The sequence below is a fragment of the Lissotriton helveticus genome, chromosome 7 (genome assembly GCF_964261635.1).
Source record: "Lissotriton helveticus chromosome 7, aLisHel1.1, whole genome shotgun sequence".
Lineage (NCBI taxonomy): Eukaryota > Metazoa > Chordata > Amphibia > Caudata > Salamandridae > Lissotriton > Lissotriton helveticus.
The window spans coordinates 1395513238-1395539955 of record NC_136068.1 but is presented as its reverse complement, the minus strand read 5'-3'; the positions used below and the strand labels follow the sequence as shown (position 1 = coordinate 1395539955).

Sequence of the window (26718 nt, the reverse complement as noted above, 5' to 3'; positions counted from 1 at the left end):
GGATGCGCTCTAGTCTATGAGCGTGAACGCGATGACGCGTCACGCCATAGACAGGAGCGCGAGGGGGCGCGCATGCGCGGTAGGCGCCAGAGTGAAGGCGCGAAGCGGGGAAAACGGAGCTGGCGACCGGAGCAGTCGTGCTAGACGCTCGGCGCCCTCTAGCTCGTATTGGCTTGTTAGAATTGCAAATAAAGACAAACAAATTCACCTACAAGGACTCTGTGCTTATGTGTGGGACCAAGTAACATTACAGTGTGTTTAAACACTTTTTTTCAGAAGGCTGTTATTCATACTTTGTCTGCCTTTTATTTTCCTTTTTTTTGCCCTCATCAATTTCCTCCTACTCCTCCCACGTTTTCAGTACATAAGACAATTAAAGAAGTCGGGTGACAGTGAGTGCCAAATTTAGACTCGCCCAGGGCGCTTCTGAGTGAAGGGCAGCGCAGTGAACATGGACCAGTGTAACAGAGAAGGGCAAAGCGACTCTACTGAAGCATTCCAGTTATGCCCCATTAATTGTGAAGCGGTTCTTCCCAGAAGTGCCCGGACTGCTCTCTAGATGTATATATTGTTCTGAGAAGTGCCCGGCCAGACTGCCCCTCGCAAGGTGGAGACGTGCTGGCATTCAGGTTCCGCCCCGCACAGCCCTCGTGATTCAAAGGCGTCCATTTCAATTTGCCTCTCTCAGACTTGGGTGAACGTCCTATTTACAACAACGATATGGAGCGGGTGCTCGCACAAACCCTAGCGTGGAATGTGTGCCAGCCTTAATTACCAAGAAGTCTTTGGCGGGACGCCCATGTTTTCGATGTATGCGAAGAGCTGTGAGTCCAGCTGCGAGAGAGAATGGTTCCTCCCCTCACACTTCCCAAAACTTGCATCCCGCTCCAGGAGGCCAGACCTGTGCGCCACCCCGAGCTGCACCGCACGCCTCCCTGGGGGAGGGGGCTGAGGCACATTGATTGAGCGCCACTGGGCGGGGTTTCACCTCAGACCTCTCTGTACCTGGGGAAATCCCAGATTCCTGCCGGGCAGGACAGGCCCAGGATGTATCTCCACGACAGAAAGCGTCCAGGTCCGTCGACTGGAGGAAGACATCTTAAAATCTCTTTACTCATGGATGAACGTTCGGGTCTCTGAGCCAGGTGAGGTGCAAGGGCCAACCAGCCCACGCTGTCCAAGACTGGGAGTTTCATTTATTATCATTTGTAAATACAATTGTAGTTGTTTGTGCCTGACCGCGCCTTTGTGTGTAGTGGAAACGTTTGCCGCCCAGTTTGTGAAATGGTTCATTTACTCTTCCCGAATCCCCGTTTACAAACTGTTTTCGTTTTTTTTTCTTACTACTTTACACTCTAGTAGTAGGTGTGATTGTGTATTTACTTTTTTAACGAGTTATTCGAACACACCACCAGCTATTTACGAAGAAATGTAACTAAAGGCGGGAAGGAGCTCTGAGTGTACAAGTTTGCAGAGGCGCATTATCTTTATACTCAAACTGTGGTTTATTTTCTCGTCCTGTTTTAAATAGAAAAAAATCCACTTGTGAAAGATGTGGATTAACCGTATCCAATAAATAGTGATTGTTCATCGCAGCGTGCACCTCACGCCCGACTCCGAAGTTCTCGATGTGAAGAATTTCTTCACAGAATCGAGGTAGAACTTCTTTGTCACACTGGTCTCCTCGGCCTTTAGATTCACATTAAACATTCAGTTAAGATTCGCGCTTGTCTGATTTAAAAAAATGGTACAAAGAATGGGATGAATTCGTTCTATGCCCCTTGGCGCAGGTTGAGTAAAAAACCGAGAGAGACCCTCGGTCTTTGTTCAATAATTAGCAGAGACCTTTGTTCCATTTGTTTACAGCTCGGACTTTCATCATCCTCAAAACAGCATTCTGGGAGTTGTAGTCTAGCCACGCTGAAAAAATCACGTGGATTAACTGAAAGTAAGGATTTGTAAAAACACATGGCTTAAGTGGGTTTGGTTTAATGATATAGATTTTCCTTGTATCAATTAAGACTAACGTGTAAGTTTTGAGAAGATTTTCGTTCCAGGGTTTTGCGCTGCAGAAAAAAGTATAATGTACACCTCGAGTACTTTATTAGGGCATCAGCAGAAAATGTGAAGAAGTCTCTGGTGATTCTGAATATTTAAGGTCCGTGGATTAACATTTCTGTATTCCATGTACCTTTTTTTTCTATCCTTAATAGTTAATAATCTGCTGAACGTAGAGATTCAGCCCCTTGCTCCTGACTGAATATTTTTTCTGGAGTATGCCACTTACCTGCTTCTGATTATTTGCATTTCCCCTCTATTGTGTTTGTCCTGCCCAAGGAGTATTTTAATGGGATGGCATGTACTTTCCCACTAATGATGTCGGTGACAGACTAATGATGTCAGAGGTTGCATTGCAGACCAGGTCCTACTTTCTCACCGACTCTGAACGGCACACACAGCTGCATCTGCCAGACTAATTTTAAAAAGATTTGGTTTATTATTCCAAGTTGGCTGCCTGCAAGTGTGCATGCATGGCAGCAGGCATCCCTGAAAAGTGTTTATATAAATATAACTACATTTATAGCTGCTGCAGATGGGCCTGCATTAACGATTGCCATCTTGGTAAAAAAAAAAAGCATTGGCAAAACCGGTAGATATCACTGGCGAGGTGTATTGCTTTTCCCAGTACTTATGTTACGAGTACCATCATAATTATATAACCAAAAGCGCCCGTATGTACAGTGAAAAAAAGTTAATCACACTGGGTCCAATGTCTGAGGCAGCATGTCTATTTTTGTTCAGCTCGCTTTTTACTGGCCTCTAGATAGATAGATTGATTTTCATTTAGTTCTATGCCTTTTTACTTATATTATTTTCTTATTTTTCAGGTGGAAGCATTTCCTGTGGGGCTGCACTTTGGTTTCGCTGCATCACACCAGGCATTTTGTGCTATCTTCCAAGACCTTTCTGCCACCATGGCCACCGGCCGGCTGCGCTGTGGGAGGTGCGCAGGCATCTTCTGGCTGGCAGTGATCTTTGACCTGGGGGGCATCGCTCTGCTGCTTCTTGGCATCTTCGCTAACCTGCAGGTGGACGGGCGCTCGTTTGGGGAGTTCCTCATCTACAGCGGGGGCATTGTGGTCTTCTTCAGCCTGCTTTGGTGGCTGGCCTGGTACTCCGGCAACCTTGAGATCTCATTGGAGGATCTTCAAAAGGAAATTGTGATCAACAAGCGGAGCAACTTCATGCAGCTGGCCCGGAAGTTCTCAGAGAGCTTCTCCAAGAGGAAGCGAAGGAGGAAGACCTCGCTTCCGGCTGCAGGGAATAAGGACGTGGCACTAGATGTGGGACCCGGTCCACTGGAAACTCCCAACCTTCCCGGGGAACCTCTCTACAGCTCTCCCCCAGGACGCGCCATCACCAGCATTTCTGCCAATTTAGACTCTCACATCTTCCTCGGTGAGGATGGCTCAAAGGGACATCTGGAGCTCAGCGCCCTGAGCAGGCTGGACAATCAGTTTGTCATCATCCCTTGGCCAAAGGAAGACAGGCTGGTGTGAGAAGCCTGGTCACGGAGCCCGCTCTGCAGGTAGCACATTAAAATAAACTGATTTTTTTTCTATTTCTGCTGGGCGGGTCTTGGGGGTCAAAGGCAGTGACTGTGGCCTTTCTTTCCTAGCAGATGTGTCGTGGGTGCTCTGGGAACGGGCCCAGGCCTGCATGCCTCCTGGGCAGAGGACCTCTTAATAGCAGAAGTACCCTGGATGAGCGGCGTGACCCCGGGGTTCCTGCTGCTGCTTCGAGCAAAGGAAAATATTAGGCCGTAAAACATTAAAAGAGCCTTTGGGTTACGCTAGCTCGTGAATATATCGTGACTTATGTTCCACACTCGGCAACAGGCCAATTAGCCGGCCACCCCTTCATGTCGTGCGGATGTGAACCCTGTTTACAGGGCTTAGAGATGTAAAACACTTCCCACTTGGCAGATAGCTGAAGAATTCCCGTTTCAGGCGCGGGTGGCATATCCGGGTAGGATTTTACATAATCAAGTTTGCCATCGCCTGGCTGAGCTGTGAGAACTACATCGCGAAAGGAACAAGACACAGTTTGGCGACGTGTGGGCTTCACGGGCACGCGGGTCAAGTGACTTCTCTACTCAAACCCGACCTGCGGTCATTGAAGATCTATTTGGGAGAAGAACACCAACAATGTATTTGGAATTCGAGCCGGGGGATGGATGGTAGGTATGCTATATCTGGGGTGACATACAGGGTGTCCTGCTAGAGAGCTGCACTCTTGGACATGCAGCCACGCCTGGCACTGGTTGGTAGTCCTAAATTCGTAATGGTAAAGTAAAACTAAGTATTCGAGAGCGAAGTAGCTCAACGTCACTCACCTCGAACACCACACACGCGGCAGCGAGGTCTGTTATTGCATAGCCTGTTGGGTGGTATAACGTCATTTCAATCGGCCATATTTGTTTTTCTTATTTATTTTGGCTCACAGAGGACTGCGTCCTTACTCGAGGTACGAAGGTGGCTCTTGTTTGCTTTGGATTCAGGTAGGAGAAACATTACTACGAGACTTGTGTATTGTAAGCCAACAAACAGTATCTCATTTTATGGTTTATTTGTGGTCAGTAGACGGCCACTCCTTGTTTTGAAACCAGTGGGGCGATTACTTGGCAGCAGATCAAATGAGCAGGACGATCCAGTTAGGTTTATCACCTCCCCCAGCCAGTTCCGACAATTGCGACGTGGTAGCCTCCAATTCGATAGTCCGGCTAAAGAGCACAACCTGAATTGTGTAGTTTTGTGTTTGCACCGTGTAGTTCCGTGCGGGGCGCTATAACATGCTTGCTTGGAAGGATTTGTTCCTGCGAGTGGACCGTCAGAGCCGCGCTTTTGTTGTGTCTTGGGACTCCACGCTTAGCAGTGTGATGGACAAAGGGTCGGTGGGAGATGGGGTGTGCTCGGCTTACATTTGATGGTTATCATAGGTTGCTCTGCTATTCCCATGTTAGGTTTTGGGTGATTACCCAACACTTGTGCTGCACGCCTGGGGAAGGAAGACTAGTGCGAGTACTTATGAAAGATGAAAGAGTGGTGCAGTGTCAGTGGGCTGACTTTTTACACTGGATGTGTAATGGATGGGGTTGGATGAGTCACATACCAGGTGATGTGAGAAGTGCTTGCAAAAAGTCCAACCGACCAGTGGATAGAGTACAATTCAACTTTATTGTAGGATTAGTTGGACGATAACAAATTACATGAAAAAAGAGAACAAATGCACAGTAATCGAAGAGATGAGCCGTGGAAGAAGCAAATCCTCACCAGAAGTATGTATAACAACATTATATTGTAATTGGATAAAACAGGATATCTCACTGTAAAAGAAACATTGGAGATGTATAAATCTCCAGTGCTTCTTTTACCATGAGATATTCAGTTTTATTCAATTATTACAATATATATACATGTTTACACCCCTGAAACACTAAAGTGGTTAGAGTAGACTTTTTTGTCATTCCTACTATCACATTCTGTGTGATTTAATGGCACACAATAAGTGGCCATGTGTATGCCCAGACGTCCCACGTTCACTCTCCAATAGGATCCAACCTCTACCTCACCGATGAGGCGTAACAAGGATGAACTGTTCCAATAAGGAGCAGGTGGATTGCTGACTTGCACAAGGTGGGCCTTTGTGTAGAGTGGCACAGTGGGTGAAAAGAAAAGTTAGAATCTTACACCAGGTGATTTTTGGAAACATTTATTCTGTCACGTTTGGTGTGTGTGTGACTGACACAATTGCGTTGAATGCAGGAAGATGTTCTGCACGTGTAAGTTAGACAAATGTTTTCTTAATTCCCAGGGCTGCACTCTCTAAAACTAAGAGGGAAGCCTTGAAAAAAAAAGAGAGATTCAAAGAATGCAGTTTGCAAACAAGTGGAGAAGCGTGGCTCAGTGGTTAGAGGCGGCAGACCCGGAAGCTGAGATCAGCCGTGGACCAGGGTTCGATTCCCCGCCTCGGCGGGTCTCGGGCTCATAAATTCCACGGACTCGATAATTCTCGTTCCGGTACCTACTCAACTCACGGGGTCACACTCTGCGACTCTGGGCAATAGCTTGCTTAATCTCCACTACGGCCCCTCGCGGCGGGATGCCTGGCTTTCACCTTGTGGACACCCTGCTGGGGTATCTCACAGGGGAATACCAGGACGGGTTCCCTAAGCAAGCGCCGAGATGCCTACGGGTAGTCGTGCGCTATACAAGAGCGTAATCATTTCATTTCATTTCAACTCATGGTTTACTGACTGCAAATCCATTCAGTACATCTCCTCTATCAACATTTGAGTAGTGATTTCACAGTGCGTCCTTTTGTTCTATTGCATTCAGTATTTACTTAAGATACTACCATCTTAGCCCCAAGCCAATAAAATGAGTCTGACCATGCGGGTTTCTGAGTGTGTTGTGGTGTTCTATGTGTTAGAAAACTTGGGAATCTTCCATGAAGGTTGAGGTGCAGGGTGTCAAGGAAACTGCTGGTTAATGTAGAAAGCCACTGACCCCACCCACCTGCAATTTCCTAACCAGAATAATTTATAGTAGACTTAGTTGAATGTGTACGAGTATCTACCCCCTTCTTCTCACTTGCTTTATTTATTATTTGACATCTTGGAAAGTGTACAGAGAATCCAATCTTTTTACATGAGTCATAGGAGTTTCGCCATGCTGATGAAAGTCTTGATGAAGCCATAACTACTATCAAGGAACGCGTGTCATGTCTTGCTCTGAGAATTGACAGAATCTGTATGTTCCACTGTTTCACTGTACATGATGGATATCAAGTCCTCCCAGGACAAGTTTTCTTCTACCTCACTCTGGCAGACCTTTCCAATAGAGTTCTGGCCTCATAATTGGTTTACTTGCCCCATAACACATCTGTTAGTTGGACGCGGAACAATCCGATTCCAAAGCGCCTTACAGCCTCCCTGTAAAACCTGTGTGGTTAACGAAGACTGTACGGTAAAGTGCATCCTGTTCTTCTTCTTTATGGGATCTTATGCACTGGACATCACACTCGCATCCCTTCTTTATGGTAGGCTTCTGCAGAGTGTGGCATGCACCCACAGGATTGGAAATGAAAGGCATTGCAATGATCCCCTGAGCGAACTTATCCCATGTCCTACACTCCCACTGCCAAACATATCCTAGGAAGTTTACAGTTCACCTCAGTGCTGTTGTTTGTTAATGCTACTTTCTCTGCAGTTACAACATAGGCTGCATAAAGATTTGCCAGAAAGAATCTGACTCAACACTCATCATGGTGGAGGTATCCAGAATGCAAGCTACCTGACAGGCGAACTGTCGAGCACTTCTCCATGCCAATTATTTATTGGAAACCATGAATGCAGTGAAAATGCAATCAATAGCTCCCAGAAGAAGTCCTTCTAGGATAACATTCACTTCTTGATGACTTACTTATGGATCTGGATCTCTCTTCTGATTATTGTAGCGGTAATATCCCTTAATCTTTTAGGATTGCCCTCTAAATGCGTAGCTAAGATTATTTTATAGAAAAGGGACATTATCCCATGCTCATGGATAAGACGTCAACAGTGGTGTGGATGATGTAATTTCATGCCCAAGGTAAAGGCTTTAAGAAGGTATTGGGCCACTCCGAGCTCTTCGCAGTACATGTTTCGTATAGGAGCGGGATATGATACAATGCCATTTCAAAGGGAGCATAACTCTGTGTATTCCATTCTAAGGGGGGCATGGGTGAATGATAAATGTTGACGCACACATCTTTTTGAGGGGTAAAATGAGAACCAAGACTCTGGTAGTATGATGGGTGCCAAGGATATATTGATTCTTGGTTGGAATGATTACTTTGGCCTCCCTTCCAAAGCATCAAACTAAGCAGTAGAAGCCAACTAAGGCCCACCTGCCATTGGTTCATTACTGAGGTGGCTAGCTCCAAAACACCTCATACAGGGAAAGAGGTCAGCTACCGGTTGACCCACCACACCTACTGAATGGCAGATTCCTGAATTCCTTCCAATTTCTGTGAAGACTGTCGTTTTCCTTGTTGTCTCGAAGTACTGATTAAAGGTAGATCCTATGTCCAATGGTAGTCAAATTGAATAGTCCGCTTTTCCCGTTAAAACCAACAACTTTTAGTTAGACTTCTTCTAACGGCTATCTGACATCTAGATGAGTTTGCCAGATACAGCCTGTAACTTTGCACTACTGGAGGATTTTGACTTCCATTTTCATCCAAGTCTGAGGTCAAATTCTTCGACCCGGGCAACCCGGCATGGGGCTTCGGACCCCTGCTCCATCGTGATTACCCTGAAATCGCACCTACAGCCATTTCAATCACAAACAGTGACTTTTGACTAATGATTTAGTTTTTCTTGCCATGTTTCCTCCTAAAATTTTAAGAATTCATATAGCCAGTTGCGCTTATTGGATTTTAATCATTTTAGTGTTGTTCCTCTAATTTAAATTTTCTCTACTTTTGGAAACTAGTTGTGGAATTGTTATTGTTGTTTTGACTTTTTAATTGTTTGGTTCTGTTAAATACTTTAATCACTTTTCCTTAAGTGTAGCCAGTTTGCTCTGTGCCATAGCTACCAGGTAGTGAGGCCAGGCTTTATTAATTGAACTTGTCTGCTGGCCCTAAGAGTATTTTGGACTTATTACTTGGGAACGGCTCGTATCCTCTTCAACTAAAAACGAATTTTCTTGATTTATTAACCAATTGCACATATTTTCCTAACCTCTTGGATGAACAGGTAAAATTGTTGTGCTTGGAGTGAAGCTATGACAACAGAAGCTATGACTAAAGGGTAGCTCTGCTGCGGGCATCCAATTTGCTGTATTTTTATTCCCTAAATTTACCTCCTGTCCAGCCACATATACTAGCACCACATTCTTGTGTAACGAGGCAACTTTACTTTTACGTCTGGGTTTAAGTTCAATATCACTGCATCCCTTTCTTGGCCCTGTGTCTTGGGACAGCTCCTCAACTGCTATGGTTGATGCATTGAGTTACTGCCCCAAAGTTCTGCATGCAGCACGTTCCACATATATCATTGGTGCTGCTCACTTGCTTAGGACTACCTGAAAAGGTGTGCCGAAAGTCACCTGCAACAAAGGGGGGAGGTGTGTGTGTGTAAGTGTAAGGAGGAGCAGGAATCCCTACGTGTAGCAAAAAAAGGGATGCTGAATGGCCCTTCTTTGCTTCCAACCAGCAGTGGCTTGCTCCTCCCGGTCACGCTTCTGCTGCAGGGTTGCATGTGTGAATGGCACATGGGCCTTGATCCCACTAGGTGGGTTGTGCTATTTGATAAGAGCGACCCACCAAGCTTCTTAACCTCCTTGCTCACTCATCACCCCAGGGCACAGCTGTTGTAGTAATGTTATTGAGTTTACTTCTTAGTTGCACAGTCATGCTACCATCCCAATCTCAAATAAATCCTGAATCTCAAATAACTGCGCAGGCATTGCTCTACCTAAATTGTTAAGCCTGTCTCTGTAGAAGTGTATAAGACACCACCGATGCTTTTTTCTATCCTTGAACCATAAATGTAGTATCTTTCCACTTCAGTTGACTGAACCTCGATTTAATTCTAAATTCAGTTGACTGAACCTTCCAACGCATTCTTAGGCTCAGGAATATATTTGTTTGTTGAAAGATCCAGTCATACACTGTCAGTACAGCCTCCTTCCCTTAACCTTGCTGAGACAGGGCCAGCCTTCTTTTTTGCAACCGTTTGTGGGTGGAACTCTGTTTCAAGTCTGACTTTGCTGGTTTTTTTTGTTACCTTGTTTCTTTACAAACGCAGAAAGTATAGACAAGCAGTAAGCATCCTCTTCCCTCTACCCCCAAAGAGCGGGGCAATGGTAAATCACATGTAATCCAAACATTCATTGGTGATTCTTCTGCATGGGGCACCAGATTTCTAGTTGCCAGTTGTGATAAAATGTGTGCATTTTGAAAGTCTCCAATTTAGACTAACTCATGTGATCATGCTTATCGAAAGCCTAGGATTTGAAATGTGGTGAACTGCCAACATGTTTCTATCTTTACAACGTAATGCCGCGCACTAAGCTTGGGTAGTAGCATGCAAGTTCTCAGCTGTTTTTCGACTAGACTGATTTGTCTTACCTGTGTGATCACTGCAAAGCTCAAGGCCCTGGAAAGCTGGCTGTTACCTATGCTGCCTACAGTCAGGGCATGGAATTAGTCTACCAGGAATTTTGATAGCAGATATTCAAAGCTTTCTTTAAGCCTCTCTGATTTGCCCTGTGCATCTCCTGCTCGGACTTGGCAGTCACCCTCCGCCATCATCACAAGTCACAGAAGTGTCCCCCGGAGCGAAGTCCTACACTTCTTTCAACCATGCATGTTAGTATTGCTCACGGTGCATGGTCTTTCTCCACCTTTCTCTGCACAGCCACCAGACCGTGGCCAACAATTGAAATCCTAATGGTGCAGTCTTAGGGGGTCATTAAAGACTACTACAAGGAAAGGCAGACTGTTAATGCAAACTCCTTAGTATCTAACTGCCTGGTGTAAAAGCAACATGCGCCAAAGAAAGGTGGGTTGAACTCCTTGATGGGGATGAGGGGGTGTCACTGATGGAGTGGTAGTTGCTTGGAGGCACAACGATGGTTTACGGTGCCAGATAGAAATGCCCTTGCTCTCAGCTTACCTAAGAGCTTCCAGGCACACAAGCTTACAGATGCTAGGCCCAGGCACACACACTGATTCTTAGTTGTTTGCCAGTTTAGGATTGGTGAGCTCTGAGACGACTAGGCATCAGTTGGTATAGCTTTTGGAAAGATTGTCATTTTCTACATTGTGCAGCTAAAAAGGCACTGAATTCCTACTTTATCCGTTTTTTGAATAGCACTAACATGTTATGCTTTGAGGAAGATTTTGCGCTTGCTAAAACAGAACAACTGGTTTAATGTGGCAGCATCATTGTAAAAGACCTCCAATGTTTTTTTAGTGAGTTGTGCACGATGAGTGCCCAGGTAAAAACTCTATTCTACACCCATCTGCCGGAAGCCATGCTTGAAATGGTCATCTGATGACTTGGATCCTTTTCGTCCATGTAAGGAGGCTGGTGTGTAGAAGTTTGTAACCTTGTTCTGCAGTGTGTGAGTGTGTACTTTCCAGAGGGCAAAGTGGTAGTTCAGGTATAGTAGTAGGTCCAAAGAAGGGGTGAGAAATGGTAATAACCCAGGACAACTTTGAATACTGATTCTCTGGGTGAGAAGAGTAAGCTATTTCCGTGAGACTCCACTGATCTGATTGAAGCACCGATTATGGCTTGCAAGGCAAGAGATGACTAGGAGTAAAGCCCTCGTTTTCATTTCCGCAGACAAGAGCTGAAAAAATCCGCAGTGAACTCCAAGGGTTGCCTGGATTGTTCCTAATGTTGATCACCAATCCTTCAATATCATCTGTATTGAGCTAGACCGTTGCTGAAAGTAAGGGATTAATTCCAATCCTGCCAAAGTCTAGTGCGGTTGGTGGATTCTAAAAGGGGCGGGCACTGAATGAGCAGGCAAGTCTTTAGTGAAGGAGGGTGTTGCAGAGGTTTTCTTGTTGCGTGTAACTCTAGGAAAAAACTATTCTTTTTAAAATGTATGTAACCAGAAATCTTCCTGCGAAAACTGAAAGACTAGTTCAAATGGTCCATTTCACAGGTCAGACTCCTATACTTAATATTTCATGCCACTGGCCTCTTCTTGGCCTTCTCGAGCTACACTGAAATGCTGGCTTATGCTTGAAACCACACTGATAGATGGTATGTAAAAATAGTGTTGTAATTATCAGTGCAGGCTAACCATGTAATGCTACCATGGAACACATGGAACACAGTGCCTGCCGTTGAATCAACTTCAGCCTAATTTTATTTGACAACAAAAACATGATCAGAAAAGTGAATTAACATTTGGCTCATAATTTGTTGCCTACAACAAACACTACTATTTGTTGCATTCTGTGTTTACATTTAGAAATGGTTTAGTAGCATCTTCTCATTGATTGCTATCTTTACCCAAAAGAGAGAAGAGTACTTGTGATATTTAGGCAATTTTTTTTTTTTAAATGTCCTCAACGTCAGCATATTTCGATATACAAATCAACAGAGCAGTAGTTTAAACCTGTGTTTCAAGACATTGCGACGTCAACGTATAGATCCTGTGATACAAGAATGTATTGGGTTTTTTGTGTGTTTTTGCAGAAAAAAAGTAAAGTTTAAAGGACAAATGGAACTATAAAAAGCTTTTGAAATCCTGAAGTGGTGAAGGGATGTGTGGGCCCAGCTGTCTCACTAACATGACCCCACCCGAGCCCCATGGAACTATATGAGGCAGTCAGAGGGATGGCGACTGGTGGGCTGCAAGGTTTCTGCTGTTCCAGCAGTCTTGCATTTTTGCCCCAAGGTCCACCATGAGAAAACAAATGTTGGATTCTGGCAGGCAGAAAGAGATCTATACGCTTTGTTAGCAACACGAGTGTGAATAGCAGCTTCTCAAGCACACCACTGCGCATGTTCTCCACTCCTTGAGATCAGTCTTTAAGGGCCAGAACAAGCTGCCAGGCTCCTTCTTCAACCTAGCCCCCTCAAACCACCCACTCCAATACTGTAGGAGCCCTTCGCCATGCCCTTTATTTGGATGGAGCTTTACTGACTGCCCTGCTGGGCCACAGCAATAGCGCCACAGGACTACTGAAACGGGCCATGCCCAACACTGCTGATGTCACTGCACCGGCACATGAGCAGTAGCTTTCCCTCCATCCTAACGTCCTCCCTCAAAATAAACAATCTCTGCTGTTTCACTGCGACCAACTTGCTGCCCTTAGCATTGAGCTGCTCGGTGTGCCTTCTCACTCCTGCTGCACGAGTAGTAGGGCAATGCCCCCAATGCTCCTTAACACAAGCTGCCCCCAAAGTATGGGCTGCGATTCACGTGCATTGGAACAGCATCGGGAGCAGATCAATAGATTGGAACTCACAAGGCTGGACAAGGAATTTGGATGTATTGCTTCCAACACTGAGAAGGACTGGTCCTACTTTAAATCGGCTGTCTTATGGTGTCACCGTGTAATTTTGCCTGAGTGTCTAAAAGTCCAATCTCTGCATCTGATGAGTCCCTGGGACATCACCGGTGATGGGGGGTGAACAGTGGGAGAGTAGGGATTAGGGAGGGGTGCTGACTGTGATCCACACATCTAGAAAAGAGGGAACCATTAGCCTACCATCCTTGATGCTTGCTAGATTACAGTGATCAATTGAGTGAAATCTCGTTCAGGAACCCGTAGTGATACCACTGCTTGTTGTCCCAGATTCAGTCCCTCAAGGACTGAATACAGGGAACAAAATACTCCTTCCTGTGTTATTAAGGAAGTATCAATGAATATTGCATCCAGCATAAGAACTTGTTCCATAGGCTTGGCGACCACCAGAAGCTGCTAATTTGAAAAACATTTGAAGGTTTGTGAGGGTCTGGAAGTTTTTCAAACTGGGCGTGGTTGCCCCAACCCAAGGAAGTTACAATACTTTAATTATGAGATATTCAATACGTCATGACAGATATTACTGCATCATCTGCTTTGTAAGGAATTTGTCATGATCAAGGGCTGGTGTAGATTTGAGAGCAAAATAATGTTACTGACGAGAGTGGGAGAAACTTGTTCAAAGGTCGTTGTGGCTGAGTTTTAGTAGGTTGTCCATTAATGACGACTGAAGTTTCATACATGCAGGGATGATGCATTTATATGTTAATCAGTGCTTTGGTTCATGGTGCATAGGGTGGGTTAATATGAGTTTTCCATAGTAGTCCTAACAGCTTTGTCTGACAAGGTGGCCATGTGACGGTTCAGCCTCTGCGTTGCAAAGGGGATCTTGGACAGCACCTGCTCACCTGAGGGTCTGTGAACATTGGCCTTGGTGAGAGCAACCACGGTGTTGCTGCTGTGCAGATTTGCTAGGAAACCGGAGTGTGAGCTCACACACAGCACGAGGCGCTATTGAGTGACTGGTTTGGTTGCTGGCAATGCAGTGATCTGGCAACAGATTGGACAAGGTGTATGTGTTGTAGTCTGTGTGGTAACTGAACAATAAGCTATTCAGTGTAGATTTTATTCTTACGAAAGGCCTGGGCTTTTGTTGGGTAATATAACCAATGACTGGTCCGAGTGAAGAAAGTGCACCAGTAGAGATAGAGATGCGCCTGAGGACAGTGAGCTGGCCATTGAACCGTGATGGGAAGGACACCAGAGGACTTCTTTGGGAGCGATGACGACCCATAGAGTAGGAGCTCGTGAGGCGGGTTGGGCGTTCGATAGGCAGTACTGTAGGTGAGTAGAAGAATAAGAGCATCCTCTGAAATGGAGACCACTTTATAGATCATGTTCCATCCAGTGTCAGCTAAGAGGGCAACTGCATCAAGAAGAATTCGAAATGGGTGAGAAAGACTAAGCCCAGTAATCGTAGTGTGATTTCATACTGATCTTGAGAACGTCTGTGGACCAATAAGTTGTTTATCTGTCAGTGCACAGCACAGCACTCTGCCATGTCTCTGGCAGGAGGTAGGTTTCAGTTCCTTGTGTGAGGGAAGGAACTGAGCCACGGTTGCCATATTCCTCCTAGCTGCTTGCCATCGAAACCAGCAAGAGGAATCTGTCGCAATATGCTTAGACGGGCCAGCGACTCTCCCTGGTTTCTCAGAACCAGCCCACGTGTGCTTCAGTGTGTGTGTCAGTTCCAGAAGTGTTAGAATGATTTGAGTAGGCGGAGCGATTTTATTTGGTCATGTATTGATTTTTTTCCTTTTCTTATTATGCTTGGCTAGTTCAACTAGAGCCTGAGGTGAAGATGTAGCAAACGGATGTCCCCCGTGTCTTCCAGTCCAATCCTCGTCATATCACTCTACTGGAGTTGCAAAACAGGATTTCATAATGTGCATTGCGTGTGTTGTAATATGACGAGGTGTCCTGCTGTTAGATCTGAAAACCTGTAATTTTCCATTCAGTCCACAAACTCCATGTTGTAAGGTACTGGCTCATAATTGTGGGTATCCACTTTAATTCCAGAAGATATTTTTGTAATCCCTTGTATTCGAGGAAAGCACCCGGTCTGCTTGCGACAGGAGCCAGGAGTAGTATTCAACACGTCTTTATTCTTCTGTGTCCTACTCATAACCATCCTCCCCACTTCGGTTCCCTGCTCCTCCCTTTCCTGCTCCTCCCACGAGTCTATCCCAAAACACTAGACTGCTGCCTACGATCCTACATCTCCCCCTTTCTTAACAAAATAGAATTAACTTCAGACAGGTTTATAGTTCCTTGACTGACCGCACAGGTCTACGAGTTGTCCGCATGGGTCATGGACAAGTTGCCGTTCTAGGCTTAGACTTAGTCAGCTCCTCAGGCGTTGGCAAGGTGTGGCCTGTTGGAGACACTGCATTGTCTGAGCTGTCAGCTGCCTTGACAAGAGTATCCTTGACTGCGGGAGTGCGCCTTTGAAATTGCGAGGCACTGTGTGATTCTCTGATTCGTTGCAGTTTCCAATAGTCTTCCGAGTTGTCCACTCACTTACAGGTTCTGGCGTGATCGTGGTGGTCTTTTGTGAAGTGACGGTTGATGGCTCAACTCGATAGCGGCAATCTGTCTTTCTTGGTAGCCCTTGCTCGACTGACGCTCAAAGAGTGAACGGTGTTGTGGTTCTCTTCCGAACATCTGCGTGAGATGTTACTTCCTTTCGTCTCTTCCGGTTGGGGACAACAGTGTCCTCTTGTCTGACATGGGTGGATCGGTTTGGTCTCGGGACTCATTTGTTGACCCAGTTTGTCTCACCCACTCGCATTTGGGACTGGTGGACTCTTTGATCATCCGGGCACGTGGTGTGTTTCTTCCTTATCCACCCATTTTGCCTTCCTTGCTGAGTTGCAGGATAGTCCTTTCTCACCCGGTAGGTGCTGTCCCGTATGTCTGGTTTCCTTCTGCAAGCGTGTTGAGTCAGCCTCGCTGACCCCTTCAGGGGTGCCGATATATTCCTTATGTCTTGAAATAGCTGTAACTGACATGACGTGTTGTATTGTGGGGTGATCAGATGTTCTGAGTCATTGATTTGAGATGTGCTGGTTGACCGGATTGACTGTACAGACATGCTTTCTGAATTGGAGGAGCCTATTGCTGGTTTCCTCTGAGAATGTTTCTTTGCGATTGTTTTGACTGGTACATTGCTTGAGCTGGTAGTCTGTGATGACATGCTCCTGGAGTCGGAGTCATCCGTGAGACATTTTTGTGAGTGTAGCTTTTGAGGTGTCCTTGGTGTTATTGCTGTGGATAGGTTGTTTGCTAACCACGCGTTTATTTCTTTGGTCTGGTCGTGGAGCTCTTGGTCTCGGTCCCTCTCACATCACACTAACTGTCACTCCCCCATTTTCTCATTGTCGCGGGTATCTTTAGTGCACATGCCTATCCCTTTCCAATGCCTGAGTGGCTTACCATGCCTCATGTGATTTGTTTCTTCTTCTCGTTTGTTGGGTGCACTAATGGCAGTGACACTTGTGTAATGTGTCTTCCTGCATGGTGCTTCTTCAGAAGTGTCTACAACATTTGATGGGCAGTGTGTTGCTCGAGAGTGTTCGTATACCGGTGTCCAGAGTTGACGTGACTTGTCCACTCGTCTGTATTTGGTCCTTTCCACATATCCATTGAGCAGACTGTTACCTGTCTCCTTTGTGTGGTCTGTCCCACTTGATGCTTCATCCGAATAGTTTGTGATGTCTGTTGAATGATTCAATGAAGACATATCAGTGAGGGTGTCGTAATCATCCTTCACTGCCTTTTGTATTGTTAACTCAGGGTGTTTCACGTCACTCGGTTTCTTCCGCTGTTGTTTCTCTATTCTGCCTTCGCCCTCCCTCTTTCTGGTTTTGTTTGTTTCCTGGGCTTTCTCCACAGACATGAGAGACGTCTCCCTACTTTTATCTTCGTGACTTGCATTCGGGTGCAGTTCTTTTGCTGATTGTCTTGCTTTAACCTGCTCTCCAACGTCAGCCCTTCTGATGATTTCTTTTAGCGAGAACTGTCCTTGAAGGATCTTGCGTTTTGTTTCAGGTTTTGAGCAACCTTCAATTACCCGGAGTCGAACTGCTTCCTCATATGTAAATGTGTTGAAATGGCAGTGGTGCACTAGACTTTGTAGCCTTGTTATGAAGTTTGGTAATGATTCTCCGAGTTCCTGCCGTGCCGCATTGAAAGCGATGCGTTCATGATCCACGTCGTCCTCTGTGTCGAAATGAGCGCGTAGCGTCTCTTTGAGTTTTTCATATGTCTCTGTGTCTTTGGCTGGAAACGTTCTGATTAAGCGTCGGCCTTCGTGACCTACAAGCTGAAGTAGCAATAGTAGACGTTTTCCATCCCTACGCTCACCGGTTGTTTCAAGAAAGTCATCCAGTGATTCTAGCCACCTGTTCCATCGGGGACTCAAGCTCCGCTCGTTGGTCTGCGTCATTGGGGGTGGTATGCAGGGTTTAGATGTGCGTGTTTCTTCTCTCACCGACATGATGGTGAAATGTATAACGATGTCACAGGGCTGTTCCTTTTTCTTCCTGTCTTCTTTTGTTGACCTCCCCTCAGCCGATAGTCTTTGTTTGGTCGTTTCCTTTGGTTTTGCTAAGATTCGCTGAGCTCGGGTGACTATTGACTATTGTCCGCTCCTGGCGCGACTATCTCGGTATGCTTCAGTGAGTTGGCTTGGATCTCCTGAGGTCAAATGGCCACCATTCAGCTGCACCAGGCGTGACTCGTGGCTCCGCGAATTCCCGCTTTCGTTTCTTCTACTTTTAATTATGTGTCTTCACGTGGTTCTGAAGTTTACTTTGGTACTTGGCTTTGTTCGTGCTTGTTCCGTTCGGGATCTGCATTTGCTTGTGTTTGTTGCATTCGAGGTTTGTATTGGCGTGTGCTTGCTGTGTTTATGTTGCCTTGACTTGCGCTTGTTGCTAAAGTCACTTCGATTCATCACACTTCTTGTTGCTCGTATCAGTTATCGATTGTGCACATGTCGTCTTTGTTCGTTGCTTGTGCTTGTTTACATATTCTTGCATTTGCTCGTGGTTGCTTGCATTGGCTCTGGTATTTGCTCGTGTTTCCACCCTTTTCTTTGCATATGTTTGTTTACTTGTTCAGCCTCTTGCATTGGCTTGTGCTTCTTTGTGTTCAGCGTAATCTTCACTCGTTTTCTGTGTTTGCTTGCTCGGGCTGGTTGTGCTGTAATTCATGTCCTTGCCAGTGCCTGATGTCACAAAGTCTGTTTGCTGTAGGCTTTCACTACCGCCTGACTCTAAGATGGCCGACACCAAAATCTCAATGGATGTCTATGGGCAGCGCCTGACCTTAAGATGGCCGCCGCTTGGGACACGTGGCTTCATGTAAGTCTGTACTTGCACTTTTATCTGTCTTCGCAATCGCCAAACTCGCTTGCCAAGTCTTTGAATCAAGCTTCCAGGCCTTTGGGACTCACCCTTGCACCGCCGATCGTGGCAGTTTGTCCCCGGGCGCTCTCTGGCTTCTGTGCCGCTTTTGCGCCATTTTTCTTTATTTCCGGCCATTTCTCCCGAATTAGGGACGCTCCGGGTGGCCCTCCGACAGTGCAGGCAACTTTTCTTCGGTCACCGGTGCCTTTGGGACTCACCCCCTGCCTTGCTGAACGCAGCGGTCTGTCCCCAGGTGTTCTCAGCCTCTGCGTGGCCTTTCGCGCCGTTTCTTTTCTTCCGGCCGCTTCGTTTTGAAGTGTGGACACTCTGGGTGGCCCTCCGATCATACGGGCAGCTTCAATTCACCCACTTGTCATGTCGCGGGGCAGCATTCAGGCACAACGCGTATCGTTTTCGCGCTTCCGACGCGCAACGCTGACACTGGCTCTCTAGTCTCGGGCCGTTCACACACGGCAGGGGTTCAGGCAATGTGTTTTTTGTTTTTTTTTGCACTAATCCCACCCTCGTCGCCAGTGTCATGCCCCCCCCCCAAATTACGGCAGGAGCCAGGAGTAGTATTCGACACGTCTTTATTCTTCTGTGTCCTACTCATAACTGTCCTCCCCACTTCGGTTCCCTGCTCCTCCCACGAGTCTATCCCAAAACACTAGACTGCTGCCTACGATACTACACTTGCGAAAGGTAGACTGAGCGCAAAATGATGTGTAATTTCAGTTTGCAGAGTTGTAAACATGGTTCCTTTATCCTCTGACAAAACAAACCAGTACGGTGTACCAGTGATGCAAATTGCACAGTCTGTAATGAGAAAAATACATACATAAATAAAATGTACTTATTGAACATTAGCAAAGAAGTATAAATGGGCTCAAATATTCTTCATAAATCTGTACCAACATGTTTACACTGGCACATGGGTACAGGTTTACCAATATCAGTAATTAACAAACTTGTCCAATAGAATTGATGGCAGCCTAGAACTGGAGTATTCTTGGAAAGGTTTTGAAAATTCTTTATTGCACCCATCCGAAGGATTTTGCACTTACTTGTGTGTGCATGGTGTACAACACCGAACTGGTAAATGGGATAGAATTTGTGCAATGCGTGTAACCCCATGGGTGCGGTTTGCAGTCCCCTTGTGATTGACTTTCACCTTTCTGGTGGCAAAAGAGCAACTGCTGTAGAGGAATTATTCATAGTGCTATGAAACAGGAAATTCAATGTCAGTTTGAGCTATATAAAAATCCATCTCAAGATTCTGGCCAAGTGGAAAGTCATTATCACTAAGTTGGACAATAAAACACAGATTCTTTAAACATCACAACACTCTGGTGTGTGCTATGTACATAACCAATGTTAATACTTTATCACTATGGCCTTCCCTCGTGGCGAATTTGGGCACACAGAGAGGATGCTTCTCTTTTGAGACGGTGTTTGTGTATATTAACCTGCATCCGCCGTTGTCACTGCTCACCTGCCAGGCAGCCTCTTGGCCTCCCTGCTCTCATTTTGTTGTGAATCGGACCTTGCTAGGGCTCCTAGGGTTACTAAAAGACATGTCTTCTTCATTAAAACAGCTCTCTCACTTTTGTATTTTCTTTTGATTGGGAAATAGTCCGTCTTGAATGCGAGGGGAGGGTTTTGTAGCTTTAAATTGACTACTCCACATGACAAGGAAACGTTTGCACATGAGATGGTTATTGTGGCTTTCATTATCATGCTGATTGGGTGTTGTACCGGTGTTGTACGGTAACATTTACCTGTGAATAGGTTGGGTGTTGTACGTAACATTTACCTGTGAGTGGGTGGGTGTTGTACGTAACATTTACCTGTGACTGGGTTGGTGTTGTACGTAACATTTACCTGTGACTGGGTGGGTGTTGTACGTAACATTTACCTGTGAGAGGGTGGGTGTTGTACGTAACATTTACCCGTGAGAGGGTGGGTGTTGTACGTAACATTTACCTGTGAGAGGGTGGGTGTTGTAGGTAACATTTACCTGTGAATAGGTTGGGTGTTGTACGGTGACATTTACCTGTGACTCGGTGGGTGTTGTAGGTAACATTTACCTGTGAATAGGTTGGTGTTGTACGGTGACATTTACCTGTGACTGGGTGGGTGTTGTACGTAACATTTACCTGTGAATAGGTTGGGTGTTGTACGTAACATTTACCTGTGAATGGATTGGGTGGTATTCAACAAACTTTGATACATATGCAGGCCGGCGCACATCATAAATGGTGCAAGTTGCATCTTAAGTAACACATTGGTTAGGAGTGAGGGGAAACCCTTCTGTGACGAGTTTATATTAACTTCCTCTTTCTTTTTATTTCTAGACTTGCCATAGATGGTGTTCAGCTGCATCTGAACTCAATGGAGCGTATCTGTTCAGCTCTGCTGTCCTGAAGCTGGTGTGCTTCCAGGGGCCTCCCATGCCAGCTTTGGCAGGCTCTACGTGCTGGAACTCAAAATTGCACTAGAGCGGCTTCCCCTCAAAGAACAGACACTAAAACTCTTTGGTTACGTTTCTTTCCAAATATTCTACTATATTTTTTTTTTTGTAATCATGGTCCTTCAACATCAAGCTGCTAGGTGCTAGTGCACAGAATGAATATGTGCATGTATTTATTCTTCTTCTGACAGACAATTCTTCCAAGAACACCTGAGCCACGTTTGTAATTTTTTTTACTTAAATGTTGGTCAGCTAATATTAAAGTTCTTTTTTACATTATGTGAATATGCTTTTAAAGGATCTTTCAAGATAATGGCCTGCAAACAAAATATTTCCGTAAATGTACGTCTCAGCCCCCCGCTTATTGCCTCCACGTAGCCCCAGAGTCGTCCATTAACCTGTTCTTCAAAAGAAACTCTTGTGCTGTTAGGTTCTTAAATAATATGCTGCTATGTTTTCAATGTGTCGCACGACATTGACGCTCTGAGCTGCAGGAAGATGCACATTCGGTTTAGCATGGAGGAGGTGATTTCAATGCAGGGCGATTCATTCAGAGTGCCTTTCCTGTTCATTTCAACAGTCCAGCCTGCTGAATATGCCAAGGGCGATACAAATGACTGACCATGCTATGCCCAACAAAGCCGCCTACTGCCTTAAGGCAACCATTGATCTTATTGCTGCTAGAGTGACTCGAGGTCTGTAGGGTATGACTAATGCTGATCAATGTGCCTGAGTATGACGTTTACAGTGGTACAGAATATCCTTCATGATATTTAAAATACCTCTACCGTAGACTATTTGTTTCCTTCCATAAATAATTCATGGGGCCACTGAAGACCTATCATGTTTCGGTTAAGTGCTATTTTTGGACCTTTAGGATTAACTCCGTATTTGAGCAGCACATTTTGGGCTAGACTTGGTGCCCACTACTTTTACTATGCCATCAATTGAAATGGACAACCCAACCTTGGTGAATGCTTTCATTTTGAACATGGTTACATTTCAGTAATGAATAATGTGGCAGATTCTGTGATGTGAGATCTTTACCCTTAGTAGGAAGCTAAAGATTCACCCCCTAAGCCCCTAACTGTAGTATGGCAAAAATGTCCTACCATTTGTATTTGTGTTCCCAGAATGTATCTCCTTAAGTATGTGTAATATACGATAAGAGGCTATTAGGGTGCTATCGTTTTGCCCCATCCTATAAGGTCACCCAGTGGCATAGCGTGGCCAGCGTACCAGTGTTTTCCTGCTTTGGTAGCGTGAAGTGAACTCTCAAGTTACACAGTTTGCTTTTACATCACCTAAAAACTATGACCACATTTGTTTACATTGCTGCTCTGAAAAGTCATTTCAATAAAGGAGGATTTACATCCAGCGTTAGATAGTATCTTCATCTGTAGGATGAATGGGCTCATGTGTTTGCCAGGTATATATATATGTAGGAAGTTATTTTGTGTTCTTTTTTAGGTCCCAACAATAAAGACATTTTATTTTTAAAGACACTCTCATTGACCTGTATTTCATAGCTAAACTGTCTATGCTACAAGGAAGCCAAGATGCATAAATGAGTTTCTAACAGTGAAATATAACCAGTAGAGCAGGCTAGTGAACTATTGTTCAACTGACTACATAGCAAGTCAACAGTCGCCCTTTGTGTCGGCCAAGGCACTGGATCCAGTATCCATGCCTCTTCTATTGTGGACCATCTTTGCTCAGCTGCCTCCATTTCATAATGCACATCATTCAGCACTGGGCTTGTGTGAAGGAGGAGGATCTTAGTATATCAGCTGGAAAGCATACATTATCCTTCCAGGGAGAGGTCCATTGATTGCCCCCACCTCCCTTAATTAAAAAAAAAAATAATACATGGTACATGTCTAGATCCCGCAATATTTCCAGTAAAATCAGGGTGGGTTTTTAAAGATACTAGGAAAACAGATTGAAGTTTTCTTTTCATTTTGTGTCACCAAGTAGGTGCCCACGAGAAGGTGAGTAGTATATGCACATTGCTGTGAGTTGTTGTTGAATAATACACGAGCCTGTATTGAACACATTAACATTTGCAGACATTTACTTGCGACCAGCTTTATGGGAAATGCTCCCAGCGGGAGTCTAAGGAAAGTTTCTTGAGGGGGAAGCACTAACGTGAGCAATCATATATGCTATCCGGGTGCTCTGAAATAAAGCCAAAGCCGGGTGCATACTAGTAGTTGTCTATACTACATCTGAAGAGAAGGTAGTAGGAGGAAGCGGCGAACATACAATGAAATAATTGCAAGTGACGACGCAGTGGGCGCTCACTGTGTATTCAACCCTTAACTTCTGTGTCATTTACATGTTTCCTCTATTGCATTTCAAGGAGTATATCTTGCAGAAGAGTTGTCTTGTTTTTGCAGTAATATGGGGGAGTACGATAAACATGGCCAGCACAGAGATATAGCGAGTCCCACCACAGCTCCTAGACTATAAGGCTTAGGAGAAGGGCAAGCAAAGAAACAGTCTGTCTGTCCCTCTACTTTATGCTCCATAGCAGTCCTCCGTGAGAAGTACGTCTTTCTGATCCCAAGGTACACTAAAAACGGCCTTCTCCTAAACCAAAATAAAATGTTCCACGTAGGCCATATGTTGTGTTTTAAACTAAAAAGCATTGGTCCCAATAGATGATCCTTAGTGCTTACAGATAAACCAAACTCTGAACTTTTCATGTTGGATTCAGACAAGTGACAATCCTAGATGCATCTCTGGATATATATTCTTGACTGAGAACCTTGTTCCTCTCTTTAGACCTGTCGGCCACAGGCATGAAAAGGACACGCTGGGCAACCAGTGCCTCCGGACGAGCACTCTAATAGCTCCGGTTATTTATTCTTAAGCAACTTGGATCAGGGGGCTAAGCTCTGCCCAAAGCTTTCTGGGTTTGTTCCTGTCATCTTTGGTTTCACACAAGAATCACAGTTCTTCCCTGCTTACTTCAAAATGTACGTGGGACACGTAGCATGTCCTTGAACCTTAACATTTCCAAACATCCTGATGTCAAATAAGCAACCCCTTCTGCTAACTCCGTCAGTGGAGTACTTGACCAAATCTTTCCCATCTCCAATGATCTGGCAGCTTTTGAGACATGAAAGTCACAGAAGCAGTCGTACAAGCTTCATGAAACATTTTCATCTCTGAGACTCATTGCTAGCTATAGGAAATTAGATTGTTGAACTACAAAGAAAAAGGCCACAGTCTTTGGTGTGATCTTTTTCTGACGCCCCACAAAATTCAAACAATGACTTTTCTAATAAGTATACCTATTTTTGGGAGGAATCGTTAGCTTACCATTTGTATCTTTGCACAAGAACCAACACTTTCACTGGGACATTTCACATGGTATGTGACAGCAATAAAAAAAAAACATTACATTTACGAAGTCCCTTTCAAAAATTCAACAAAGAAAAATAACACCATCAAGAAAATCGGATATAGTGATCATGTGATATTAAAATAATACGTGCTACAAAGAAAAATAAAGAACCTCCGAATCCTATGTAAGTCAATGGGGTACCGTTGACCAAGACAGAGACCTTCTGAGTCTGGCCATTAATGGAGCAAGGTCCGAAACGTGCTATGGTTCACATTGGTAAAGAAATACTGTGGGAGAGTAGGGTCTGCTTCCTATGGTTACCCCCACTTTTTGCAGTGCTTCACTGGTTTTTCGACTTTAGTATGGCTGTGGCCCTGATAATCAGGCCCACTGCCTAGCTGTACTCTCTCAAAATTGTTACTATGTACTTTAGGTACATTCCAGATTGGTTACTGAGTCACCCTTGTGAGCCCCTGTATATGGTACCTTAGGTACCCAGGGCATAGGAACCCCATAGGCCTACCAGGGGCTGCAGCATGTATTGTGCCACCCCTGGTTAGCCTTCCAAACTGACACCACAGGTCTGCACTTACAGCCAGGGTAAGGTGGTGTAAGCACCCCTTAGATATAGTATACCTATATCTACCTTATATATATATATATATATATATATATATATATAGACACATTGTAACCTATAAGTCACTCCTGTGGCAGGTCTTGACAATCAGGAGCTGAGCCCCTCTGCAGCTTTTGGAACCATCTCCTTATAGCTCTTCTATGATATAGCCATACCATATACTCTTAAGTGCATTATAATTCTCGCGGTTAATGCTAACTTTGGTTTGGCTTTATCCAAACATGTTGTGTAAGGTGTCAAACACTTTGGAATACTACCCCCCACCAGTTCTGGTGGTGGGGGTAGCATTCCACCCTTGTAGAGGGAGAAGACATATAGTTACTGGTAAAACCCGGTTAAAGTTAAACAGAGCCCCAGCATAACAAAATGGATGCTGCTGCCACAGACACGAGTCTGCCCTCCTGCTGTTGGACAAAACTCTGGCAGGGGAGGCCTGGACAATAGTTTTCCTGTCCAGGGAGGTGCTAGCACCTTCCCAGACAGGCTTTAGTGTATTGGGGCAGGGTGGGTTGCATTCAGTGAATGCTTTTCAGACACTGCCTGGGACACACAAGGTGCTCCATGCATTTCCCAGTTCAAACCGGTTGCTGAGGCACTCAGTCCCAGCTCTGGTGTGAAACTGGACAAAAGGGGAGGGGGTGTAACCACCCCCTTCCCAGGTCCACCCATAGGAGGGACTTTAGAGTTAGTTCAACCCCTAAACTTACTATAAGTTTAGAACCCCAGTCCCTAGGACTTTGGATTACCTTGGACAAAAATCTGCAACATATATCTTGGACCTTCGACATTCCATATTGACAGAAGAAATCTCCCTTGTGGTCAAGGAGTGACCACCATGTTCAAACAGGCAACAACTACATCTTTGCAAGTCTGCATTTTCAAGGTTCCTGCAGGATCCCGAAGAATCTGCGGCACAGGACATGTACTTCCAGACATCTCTGAAGCTGACCCGAGCTCCCAACAAAGCTGAGACCCGTAGCTGACTCGAGAGACGTGGAACCGGAACTCCTGGACATCCTGCATTTTTGCCACTGCACCTACTTCCAGAGGTATCCTGAAGTTGTGCATTAGGGTGCTTGAAGCCCCAGTCCTGAGCTCCTTTTGCACCAAAGTACAGAGGCCAGCACTCCACCAGTGACCCGTGAGTCCCCTTTCTTCACCGCAGCTTGAGGCACCTTCATGGTGCCTAGCCTGTTGTTTACTGAGCCCCCACGAAGGCCAATCCTTTGTTTCTTGAGCTTTCCTGGTTGCTCCAGACGTGCTCCCACTCCTCTCCAAAGGAGGAGTCCTCCGGACCTTGCAGGTCTGCACCAAAGCCAATCTTGTCATCTTGCGTGGGTTGCTGTTGCCAAGGCTTTTTGGACCCAATCCGGATTCTGACACTGCAGTCAGCTAGATCCTTTGTGGGACAGCTAGAATCCAGCTCCTGGTGGTCGTCGATGCCTCCTGGTCCTCGTGGCTGAAAAGTCAAGCTTCACCTCTTTCACCTGAAAACACCCGACATCGGCTGGCTTCTTCTCCTCGCCATCCTGGTCACTGGCTAGTGACCCAGACTCTGTCCCCCTTGCTTTCAGGTTCTTTACATCTCCGACCCACCCAGACACTTTTCCTCTGGTCGCCTGCAGCATTTCTTCGCAGCTCTCCATAGGAATCGATGACGAAACCTGACCCCAAAAGACACCTATGCACCCGGCCTCCTTGGGTGCGGTAACACGAGTACTCCGGTGCTCCCATGGGTCTT

At 45.4% G+C, this 26718-nt stretch overlaps 1 protein-coding gene across 2 annotated transcripts; it reads left to right on the top strand.

Moving 5' to 3' along the window:
* The first annotated feature begins 801 nt into the window (after positions 1-801).
* LOC144767430 (uncharacterized) lies at positions 802-22477 on the top strand. Of its 2 annotated transcripts, none has more exons than XM_078650865.1 (3): positions 802-1145; positions 2889-3589; positions 20870-22477. In XM_078650865.1, the coding sequence occupies exon 2, from the start codon at positions 2976-2978 to the stop codon at positions 3558-3560; it is 585 nt and encodes a 194-aa protein (XP_078506991.1). In that variant the 5' UTR covers positions 802-1145; positions 2889-2975; the 3' UTR covers positions 3561-3589; positions 20870-22477. The 2 variants fall into 2 exon arrangements, 1 of the variants encoding a protein (XP_078506991.1); XR_013598201.1 differs by having other exon boundaries at positions 805-1145; positions 2889-4240.
* Positions 22478-26718: the final 4241 nt, after the last annotated feature.

Coding starts and splice junctions, on each gene's coding strand:
- LOC144767430 (XM_078650865.1), top strand. CDS start 2,976: ATGGCCACCGGCCGGCTGCGCTGTGGGAGGTGCGCAGGCATCTTCTGG.